Source organism: Acyrthosiphon pisum, chromosome A2 (assembly GCF_005508785.2).
Source record: "Acyrthosiphon pisum isolate AL4f chromosome A2, pea_aphid_22Mar2018_4r6ur, whole genome shotgun sequence".
Lineage (NCBI taxonomy): Eukaryota > Metazoa > Arthropoda > Insecta > Hemiptera > Aphididae > Acyrthosiphon > Acyrthosiphon pisum.
Genome location: NC_042495.1, coordinates 108,340,933 through 108,352,453, shown reverse-complemented (window position 1 = coordinate 108,352,453; position 11,521 = coordinate 108,340,933). Strand labels below are relative to the sequence as shown.

The window sequence follows — 11,521 nt, the reverse complement described above, 5'->3', positions numbered from 1 at the left end:
CCATCGTTCTTAACTGGTTGTAATACATAGGTGTCCGACAAAAAATTTTCAAGTTCGCGTGGGTGCTAAACTAGATTTATAACACTAAATTTAACAAAAATTCTGTTTGAAAAAAAAGTCAACCCCCCCCCCCTTAAAATTCCCGAGCACGCCTCTGATCTGTATACATTAATTATGTTAGTGTTTAATAAATAACACTAATAACTAATAAGTAGGTTATTAACTTCGTGCTATGGACTAAATCCGACTAATATTATGTAATATATTATACAGTCACTGAAAATCGTCGTGGTGGCGGTAGGTACTCACTTTAGGAAACGTTTTGTGTACGAGTTGTTTGATTTCAATGTAGCCGGTGTTGTTCAATTCGCCAAGCAGCGGACGGTCTTCATCACTGCGTCGGAGCGCGTACGGCGAGGCACGTTTCAAAATATGACTCAAAGCGTGCTCGGTAAACTCCGTCTCGCTTGTGTACGTCCTACTGCTGCTGCAACCGCTGTAGTACATCGTCGTCGTGAAGAATCTCAGCGGATGAACAGAATGTGTATATTGAAACTTTTTTTTTTCGAGCATAGGGTGAACTAACCGGATATAAAAAGAAAACGCCGAAATTATTGTTAGAAAAACAAAAAATATTTACGTGTATCTCTCAACAATTAAAGTGTGTCTGGAGGTTAGGTACATGGTCTTGGATTATTAGGGAGGGTATGTCAATTTCACACTGTAACTACAATATGTAAATACCATACATAATATATTATATCTTCTGGATCAAACATTTCGTCCCTACATTTATAATCGTTGGCTTACCTCAACCTGACTGAGTGCTTCAAAAAAAAAAAACACGCACGATGATGGATTAGTATATAATATACAATGAACCTACGACTTACCTACTCGTTGATGTCGACTAGGAACTCGACTATGCTGGAAAAATGTGAAAGTGAATATTATTGTGAAATGGACAATAGATATTTGGCTAAATCTTGAACGCGAATTTATTATCGCATTATTATAATTATTATTATTATTATTATGTCATCGTCGACGTAGTCATCGGTGCCCACAAGCATCACGGATGCATCGTATTGGCGATTGGAAGCTTATCAATTTTTGCCCGGTGATGGGACGGTGGGTATAACGGGCCACTGGAATAATAACATATTTTAATATAAATGTTACATGACGTCCCCTACTCCCCGTTACAGCCATAGGACCTATAAACAGTATAAACCATGACTTAATAATTTTAATATTTTGGCCAAGGCTCAAATTTCCGCCAAAATATAAAATCAATCTAACCTAACCACGGATTATATGAAAATAATAATGTTATTTTAATATAACCCGTGGATGAACGATGACGAAATAAATTAAATCTACATACCAATTGTATTATTTTTGCCTTCTCTGCATTCGATAAGTTGCTTATTCTGTTTATTTCCATTATATTTTTCGTTCAACTTCAATAATTTTATTGTTGTTTTAGTTACTTTATTATATTTAATTATTGAGCAACTATGCCAAACAATATATATTGTTTATTTGGTTGCAATAATAATAAAAAATGATCAGCGTTTACCAGAGGCGTATTTACGGTGTGAGGGGGATCAAGGGATCCGGATCGGGGGGATTGACTGGTGTTTCGTACATGTTAAATGTTGTGTTTTTACATGATTAGGAAAAACAAATTTAATCATACGATATGAATAATTTTGTAAAAAAATTTTGAAGCTTCAATTATCAACATTTTCAATTTGATTTTTTTTATCCGTTTGGTACCGAAAATGGTTGAAAAATACCGAGCTCATTATTTAATTCAAATATTTTGTAGTTTTGTACATTGCCAGTATCTACAGCCACTCCAGAGAGATCTTTTTCAACCTTAAAAAGGTACCTATCTAAGATCAACTATGAATGAAGTTATGTATTTTAGGAAATATTTTTATAAAAATTATGTTATAACATAACTATATTAAATTCTGAGCGGAGCAATGAAACTAGTGGTTTTACAAATGTGTTTATTTTTTTTTTTACTATCCTGTTACAAAATTTCTACCAGAAGAAGTGCTTCGATTTCAATATATAGACAGTAGGTACCTTATCTTTTAGCAAATTGGATCAAGATAGTACTTTAAGGAGGTCATTTTTTGATTTTCCCAATAGTTATTTAATGCCATGTAAAATTATTATTTAATAATTAAAAACTCAAAAATGTCAAACCATCTTATACATATTATGGTATATTTATTTAATAAAGGGTAATTTAGTGGTGGGGGGGCTTTGCCATCCACAGTTCTGTTACCTAAAAAATATCTGGACCCTCCCCCTGACAAATTCCTAAATACGCCACTGGTGTTTACTATTCCGAAAGACAAAGTTCTTAAAAGGACGTCACACCCGTATGTGTTGTCTACTTGTCTCCGTCTTACTAATTTATAACATAGCAAAAACTGTTTTGCGTGAGACAACTTTTATCTTTCTGTGTTTGTAGTAGTGGCTCCAATATTTCTGAACATATAGGGTAGAAAATGATCTATGCAACAGCGTGCCTATATTTTAGATAACATAAATACAATAAAAGTTATTTGTTTCTAAACATTTCGTTTTTTTTTTTTTTTCATTTGATTATAAAAATGTATTGGATAGTGCTATTAAAAAAAAGCACGATGTTGCACAGGTAAAGTTCTTCTTTACGCGTTGCGAAAATTTGATAGTTCTACAACAAATATGGTGCGAGAAAAGTTATCCCGTGCAAAACAGTTTTTACTATGTTGTAGGTACATAATATTATGTTTAACAGAGACAACACACGCGGGTGTGCGTGTGACATCCTCTAAAGTTTAGCTAGTTATATATAGTATTTTGTTATACACAACAATTTACCAAGACGTTTAACACTGTAAAAAATTAGATTATTATAATTGAAAAAAGGTGGGTAAGTGGATGTTGCTCTGCTGTACAGTAGGTTACAGGTGGGTCACTATAATGGATGGTGTTAAATTTGAATTCAATGATATAATATCATTGTATTAGAAAAGCGATTCTCACCGAAAACTGTCAGTCAGCCTATGATATTATTAAGTATATTTGATGATATTATTGTGAATAAAGTAATATTTATATATAACCTATTTACGTGGGACATTGTTTTAAATTTTTAATCCTTAGCTATAAAAGTTGAACATTTTATACATTTTTAACTAAAAATAATTATTCTGTAACCAAAAAATCTCAAAAATATAAAGACACAGTTTTTTTTTATAGTTATTTTATGTTCAAATTTGGATGAATTACATAAATAAGAAAAACGATTTTAGTTATTTTCAGGTCGTAGAAGCTATAACACGAGAGTTGAAACAGCGGTGATTTCATTCAATTTGAACCAGTTTTTACGAAAAATACATAAGAAAATGGCAAATAATAATAGTCCAGATTTGTTTGTTCACTTGTATATATGATAAATAGATAATGTTTAGGCAGACTTGGATAGTATTCCGAATATTTAACTACTTTTTAGTTTTTACAAATATTTTAATACAGTATTTTTTGAATAGGTTAATATCAGCACTTGGCACCATAGATAATGTATACAAATATTGTTGTATATATCTAAGCTTGGCACAATGTTATCAATGATTTATTTTTGCAATAACTGGTGATAACATTTAAGATTTTAATTATTAAACAAATTCAAAAACATTATAGGTATTCCTCTACCTACATTTTGGCGATGTATTTTAATTTTTAGCAAAGATCAATTAACAACCATTTTTATTAACTTGCAATGTCTATTCGTACTATTTCCGTTTGAATAATGATTGACACAAAACTCATAATTCAATAGATACTTGGTAGTCTTACGAGCCACACAACAATGCCTCATATGCAACACATCGATGAGTTAATCAGAGAATATTTTTTATTTCGAGGATTTACAAACGCATTAAAATGGTTTGATTTTGATGTGAAACTTGACAAAGATAAAGGATTTAGAGTAAGTGTTATAATGTTGTACACCAATTTGACATTTCTCGATAGAAATTATGTTGCTCATAAGATAATGCATATAAATGCATTTAGTACAATGACTCATAAAAATATTTTAATGGTGTCTTTCTGTCTTAAACGTTCATCATTCTAACGATACTGATTTTTTTAAAGGTGGACAAACTAGTTGAACAAATATTGCAGTTAGTATATTCTTATGATTTGTCTACAATTCGAGAGCTATGGTCACATTTTGAAAATAAATTATTTTCCAAACTTGATCAAGACATATCCTATGGTTTGTAAATTGATCAACTAATTCCATTTGTAAAAAAAAATTGAAAATATTTTTGTTTTCAGCTGTAAAAAAATTGGAAAATAGTTTGCTCAAATTTTACCTTATACACGCATTAACTAATAACCGTTCAGACAAAGTAAACGAGTTCCTAACCAAAATGACCAACGATCTACAGTTGCAAAGTGAATGGAAAGACTGGTTTAGTGAGTTAATTTTTTTTTTTTTTTTCTAGGACAATATTAATGATTTAATAATAATTAATATTATATATAAAAGTGTTGCCATACTTGAAAAATATTGAAGATAACCCATTGTTTGCCATTTACTTCACCAAGCAGTGGCAAGATTCATTTTTTATCTCTTTACATAATTTTCTCTCCATTGTCTATCAAGTAAGTAAATACACTTTGATACATACAAGATATATACATACATACATTCTATTTATGTAAGAAAAACAAATGCTCAAATTAACCTTTTTAAAAAAATTTTTTCATTGTATAATGCAGTAGATAATATCAAATTTAAATACTCTTAACTTGTTGATCGACTATTAAATTCTCCTAAAAATAGTTTGCTCTCCTACCAATTTAAATTAGTATACAATACTTATGAGTTTTCGTGTGCAATAAATATTTAGTATATTATATGAAAAATATAAATTTGTATTTTGTAATTTATTTGTTTATACTTGACTGTAATCCTAAGAATGCACATTAATCTACAGTTAAATGTTTAAATTAAGAATTTTAGATTAACATAATATTAAATTAGTAAAATCAACCTATATAATATTATTATTTAACCAAAATATAAAACAAATAATTAATTATTTTATTTACTTAGATTATTCCAAGACCTAGTTTGTGTAATTATGAAGATGATGCGAACAAAATTCGCAGACTTCAAGATGAAATTGATACCCTTAAACAAAAACTTACTGATGGAGTTACTCAACCAAAATACAACACAGTCAGTGGATCATTTCATACTCAACCGCTAGATATAATTGATGATTTCTATACAGTGTCTCAGTAATACAATTATATTACACTTGACTTGTTGTATTATTTATTATAAAACTATTATTTTCTAGGGAAACATTAAAAAATACTAACACTGATACATCCATAAAATCCTTGAGGTCACTCATCAGAACTATCGGTGGATTGCCTACGAGTCCAATACTTGGAAAACAAGTGAACATAAAGCGTATATCTCAACCAATTCCTACTAATATTACTACTACTTCTACTACTGGTAATTTAATTAAAATTTAAAACATTCATTTAACAAACTGGATATGTAAATAATATGTTATTGAATAATAATAATTTGATTTCAGATATGGGGTATAAAAAACATGTAGGAACCAATTCAAAACTCAGTACAAGCTTATCAACTTCTCCTTCGTCTTACATAATGATCAAGCCTGGAAATACTAGGTGAGGATATTTTTTTGTGAAAAATCATTTGGATAATAATCAATATTAAACAAGTTACTTATATTTGATAAAATCTTGAGATTTGTAATTAATACATTTTACATTACAATTTATTATAAAAATTGAATTATTCATTACTTAGTGAAAGTAGCCGTAGAACTGTATCAAAGCGATCAATATCATTAGAACGTGATTCCACTCGAAGTAGAGGTCCTCGAGATGCCAGTTTGGATAATTTAGACAAAAGACAGCACAAAGTACCCCCATTCCTTTTGCTTAGCCAGGTAAGTTGAAATTAAAAAATAAAATCTTATTTATGTGTACATATCATACAATTGTAAATTATTAACAGGAATCCTTTAATGAGCATAAAACAAAGATTACTCAATGTTGGTTTAACATGTCAGGTTCACTTATATCTAGCACAGATACTGATGGTTTTTTGAAAATTTGGTCAGCTGCTCCATCACCAAAGTAAATAAGCTTATTTAATATAGTAACTGATTTTAATCTAATAATTTTTACCATGTTTATTTATAGAGTAATTGGATCAACTAACTTGAAAAAAGTTGTATACAGCTTGGATTGGTTCAAAACTAATGATCGTTATACATTGCTAGGATGCGACGATTGTTCAATAATTTTATATGATGCTAAAGAAATGAAAAGCTCTTGGGAACTAAATCCATTTAAACAATCAACAAATTTAAAAATACAATGTGTTAAATGTGGTCCTTCTGATTCTACATTTGTTTGTTCGCTTATTTCTAAAGACAACAATAAACTACTTTTATATGATGTCAAAACAAAAAAAATTGAAGTATGGCTTCTGTTTATTTAGTATTCTTATTAAATATTATTTTGTGATATATTTTATAAATATGTATGATCTAATATCTATTTCTTTAGAGACAACTGATATTGGGAAATGATGATGTAGCCGTTACATGTTGTGCGTATAATCATAATGGTCAATTGTTGTATGCGGGATGTGCTGATGGATCAGTACGTACAGTTGATCTCAGACATAGCGAAATTGTTGATCGTTGGACACCACATACTGATCGTTTAATGCGTCTACAATTATCTCCTGATCATAATGATTGTTACACATTAGGAGCCGATAACAAAGTAATTTATATTTATAACATGGACATTATTTAATTTTTACAATGAATTGTGTTTTGCCTTTTAGATTTGTCGCACTAGTATGAATGGTAATAAGCAGTCGTGCGTATGGGAAGTGAATATTAAGAAAGATAATCCACTCAAGCCCAATGCATTCATGAGTCAAGCGTTTACATTAGATCAGTCTGGTGGTTATATGCTATTATGCCACAGTCAAAATAATGGAGGAAATATATATAAAGTAATAATATATACATATTATACTTACATGTTGTCACATACTTACATTGTCTTACATCAGCAGTTCCCAAACTTTTTTTGCTCGCAGCGCCCTTTTTGAACCAAGGTTTTCAAAGGGCGCTCTTCTCATGTCATAGCATGGCTAATCAAAAAATAGAAAAAATAAATAAAAACTAGAAAACATTGTAATTGGTAATATGAAAATATGTATTTAGTTAAAATTGTATATAATTTATACATTATTATTTACATAATTGTAATTGTGTCCATTGTCGCTTTTCAAATATATTTTTGGACCATATAAAATTCTACTGAGCACCGTGCCCCTGTCAAAACACCCCACGGCACACTTTGGAAACCAATGTCTTCATAATTTATTGACATATTTTAAATATTATGAATACTAAATCATATTTTATCATTGTCTCATTATCTTCAATTACTTTTTAGGTCTTTCAGCTATATAAATATATTATGTGTCTTAAGTTCGGTACACACGAGCGTTATTTCCAACGTACATTATTTTATCTTATGTATATTTTATATCTAAGTATATTTATATATAGATATAAAATACACTTGCGATAAAATAAAGTACGTTGGAAATAACGCTCGTGTGTACCGACCCTTAGTCACGGACTAAGATATTAATATTATTATTAATATAATATCTTAGTCCATGGTTTTAGTAAAAAATATTATAGGAAAGTCTAAGTTTATAATTTTACTTATAATTGTCATTCATTTAATAGATAACAAGTACTGGATTAAATGTTGTCTTGTCTCTGAAAGAGCATCAAAGCATTCCGGTTGTTTGTGATTGGTCATCTCTAAATCAATGTGGTACTTGTGTGACTGGTTCAGATGATGGAACTTTATGTATATCTACACTTCTGACTCCGTAATTTAAATTTGTATACGTTATTATCACTACAATATTATGATGTGAAAACTATCTCAATATAATTAATTATGTAATGACTATTTATTAATATATAAGAAATAATTTAAAATTTGTATTTATTCATAAGCAATATATACATGTAATTCATCTTTGTACACTTAAAATATAATAGTTCTATCAATAACCATATTTTTCATTTAGACTAGTTCGTCCATCTCCAGTTTGATCCGCTGGCGGTTTCCAAATCATGTTTCCAAAATCTTCCAACTTGTCTTTCTCCAAAGTTTTAGCAATTATCTAAACATATACAATTATGATTAATAAAAGAGAAAATACTATGATGGTTATTAGTTATAACACCACATTTAAACTTATTTGCATAGTTTTTTTTTTTTTTTTTTTTTTTATTGTTTTTATCCCTCAAATATTCAATGGGCTATTTATTATTTTGTCTTGGGAGTAGTATTTATCCATCCAGAGTTCACTGACTCGAGGAGAACTTTGTCCCCTCACCCATATTTTGATATCTGATGACAAAACATTTAGGCTATAACTATTATAATTATAATTAATTATTGCACCTATAATTTTATCATAATATTGTACACATATAACAATCCATGACATAGTATATACATTTAGGGCCGTTCTTACAATGTCCGGTAAAGTGTCGGTTAACGCTAACCGGATGATAACAGATTTTATTACCGGCAGAATTCCGCCGGTGAAGTGTCGGTTAACTTTAACCGGAGGTCGTAAGAACCAGCCTTAGAATATTATCCCATATTATTTTCTCAGAATAAACATTAGGCATTTGAGAAATGGTTATTATTATTATTATTTAACATGTTTCGTCAACAAAATAATGCCAACTACTACGGACTTGCATTTTTCTATAATATAAAAATACCTATTGTTGTTATATTATACATAAATCAACCATAAAAATATATTTAAATACCCAAATCATGGAATACAAAAAAAAAAGAAGTTAAGTGAGGATCAGTCCATTGTGTGTTCCCTCCTGGTAAATATGTCACAGCAAATTTGTGTGAACATTTTGATCAATAGATAATATGACTAACACATTCAAATTTCAAGTATATACATGAATTACACTTTTAAATAGTTTAAGTCTACATACTTTTTTATCTTTTTTCTCTAACTGCTTTTGTCGCTTCTCTGCTTCTTTCAATTCCTTCAATGCTTTTTCTAAAAATAATATTGAAAAATATATCATACAAGTGACTAAGAAGTTTGGAAACCATTTATATAGTTAATATACCATTATTTCTGAACACTGATTACAGAATGAACAGTAAAATGTAAATTTATATTCATTAATTTCTAACTTCAAATTATTATGATTGTTTTATATAACTTATGACGGGTAATAAATATATGAATTCATTAAATTACTGAATCATAATACCTTCTGCTTCATTTAAGTTGCTTTTTTCTTTGTTTATGACTTCTACTTTCTCTTCAACATTAGGTTTTATTTTTGTATCAATTTTCTTAACTTCTTTTGGTACTGATGTTGGTACAGATGTTGGTATTGTAGATTTTGGTGTTGGTGATTGACCATTATCACTTTTTTGATTTTCTTTGACCACTTGTTCTACTTTAGATGTATTTTCTTCTATCTGAGGATTTGTAAGTTCTGGTAAAGTAGTCGGTCGTACAATATTAATAATTTTTCTAAGTTTTTCTTCTTCGTCTTGTAGCTCATTAATTTTGATCTGCATTTATACAAATAAGCAAAATAAAATAAAAAATTATCATACAACAACTATGATTTATGAATACTGTACCTTCAATTTTTTGATCTCAACTTTATCAACAGTTTTATAATTTCTAAGATCAGACATGTATGATTCTAAAGAGTCTTCATCATTAGTGCTACCATACTCTTTGTTAACATTTCGATTCAATCTGTTTAATTTACTTTTGGTATGTTTAAGATCAGCAAGCAAAAGTTTATGTTTCTCCATCTAAAAAAAATACATAATTACTACAATCTGATTTAATTATTGAGTTTATAATATCATTTTAATTTAATTTAATTGTACAATATACATACCAATGTTTCATAAGTATCAACAGTTTCAGCAGCTTTACCAAATTTTTTCATTCTTTTTTTGCGCTTTGCGTCAATATCTCCTGTACGATCTAAGAAATTATCATCATCACTGTCATAAAAGTCTTCCTCTTCCCAATTTTTTTCTTTACGTTTTCTGCTTTCTACAATATAAAATAGTTTAAAATTAATTATAAAATTAAAATAATTAAATAAACATATATATTTACCATGTGTAGATTGTCTTAAAAGTCCATACATATCCAAAATTTTACATGCTTCCAGTGCACAATGTGCAATTGCTTCTTTTTTTTTACCACTTATTGTAGCTTCAGCAATTTGTGGTCTCCCTGTAATGTTTGCTATTGGTAATCTAAAATAGAATTGTTACAAAATATTTTTAAAAAAAATATTATAAATAATATTACTCACTCTATACGACAGGTAAATGTTCCAAATCCTTTTTCTGATACATCATACTCCAATTCTTGTCCTTCTCTTTCAAACCAACCTTTCAATGTTTTTTTAGGATCATCCAAATATAATTGCTCATTTTCTTTAGGAGCAAAAGGATTTTCTTTAGTATCTTCTTCTTCATTTGCATCTTCGCCTAAAATATAAATAAAACATTGCATAAAAAAAAACATAATCTACTATAACTATTTAATTACACCATTCTAATTTAAAAGTGTTTAACCTATGAAAAAATACATTAAAACAAAGTAATAAAAATAAATGTTTATTTAATATTTAAATCATTAAATCATCTAAGCTTTGAAAGAAAAGAAATATAAGTTGCATTACCATTTATATACTCTATTCAAATTTCAAAATAAGTTTGGAAAAACTGAGCAGCCTCTGAACGGTAGAACCGCTGTGATTAGCTGCAGTAGTCGGCCGTGCTGACTTATTTTGAATAGAGTATAGTTAGTAAATAGTATTATGAATATATTTATAATATATAATAAATTTAATACGTACCCATTCCCCAATCAACACCCTGTTCCATTTTTTTTCTTTCTTCTTCTTCTCTTTTTAGTCTTTGCAACTCTTGTTCTCTTTCTCTTTGTACAAGTTCTGCTTGCCGTTTAGCTTTTAATTCAGTAACAGTTAATTCAGATTCTTCTTCTTCGTCATCTGGTGGGCCTTGTAACAAATACATTCTAGTACTACCACCAAAACTAATCAAATGACCAACCTGAAAATTTCATAATTAAAAAGTAAATAATTTATAACTCATTTTTTCAAAAAGTGTAAATTTTTTTTGAAAATATTTTTTTTACATGGTTTCAAGTCACTTATAAAACAACGTTTTTCTTAAAAAATTATAATTTTTAAATATTTTTTTATCCTTATAATTTTAAAGTTTTTTACTTTTTTGAATGACAACATTGGGTTTTAATTTTATATTCCAAAACAGAATATTTTTCTTAGTA

General features: G+C 28.7%; 2 protein-coding genes across 2 annotated transcripts in view; one reads left to right on the top strand and one right to left on the bottom strand.

Moving 5' to 3' along the window:
- The first annotated feature begins 3,661 nt into the window (after positions 1-3,661).
- On the top strand, positions 3,662-8,189 carry LOC100159056 (WD repeat-containing protein 91). Its single transcript, XM_001943375.5, has 13 exons — positions 3,662-3,997; positions 4,165-4,288; positions 4,351-4,491; positions 4,565-4,680; positions 5,135-5,322; positions 5,385-5,548; positions 5,634-5,733; positions 5,876-6,017; positions 6,086-6,207; positions 6,274-6,553; positions 6,643-6,864; positions 6,929-7,102; positions 7,854-8,189. Exons 1-13 carry the CDS (start codon positions 3,878-3,880, stop codon positions 8,004-8,006), a joined length of 2,046 nt encoding a protein of 681 aa, XP_001943410.1. The 5' UTR covers positions 3,662-3,877; the 3' UTR covers positions 8,007-8,189.
- Positions 8,105-11,521, bottom strand: part of LOC100167953 (solute carrier family 4 (anion exchanger), member 1, adaptor protein) — a 5,101-nt gene continuing 1,684 nt past the window's right edge. The window contains exons 4-11 of the mRNA XM_008180697.3: positions 11,067-11,283; positions 10,518-10,695; positions 10,316-10,458; positions 10,089-10,249; positions 9,820-9,999; positions 9,438-9,747; positions 9,150-9,217; positions 8,105-8,302 (exon numbers count right to left, since the gene is read on the bottom strand). Of these exons, the coding sequence (XP_008178919.1) occupies positions 8,183-8,302; positions 9,150-9,217; positions 9,438-9,747; positions 9,820-9,999; positions 10,089-10,249; positions 10,316-10,458; positions 10,518-10,695; positions 11,067-11,283 (1,377 nt within the window). The 3' untranslated portion in view covers positions 8,105-8,182. The remainder of the gene's footprint in view (positions 8,303-9,149; positions 9,218-9,437; positions 9,748-9,819; positions 10,000-10,088; positions 10,250-10,315; positions 10,459-10,517; positions 10,696-11,066; positions 11,284-11,521) is intronic.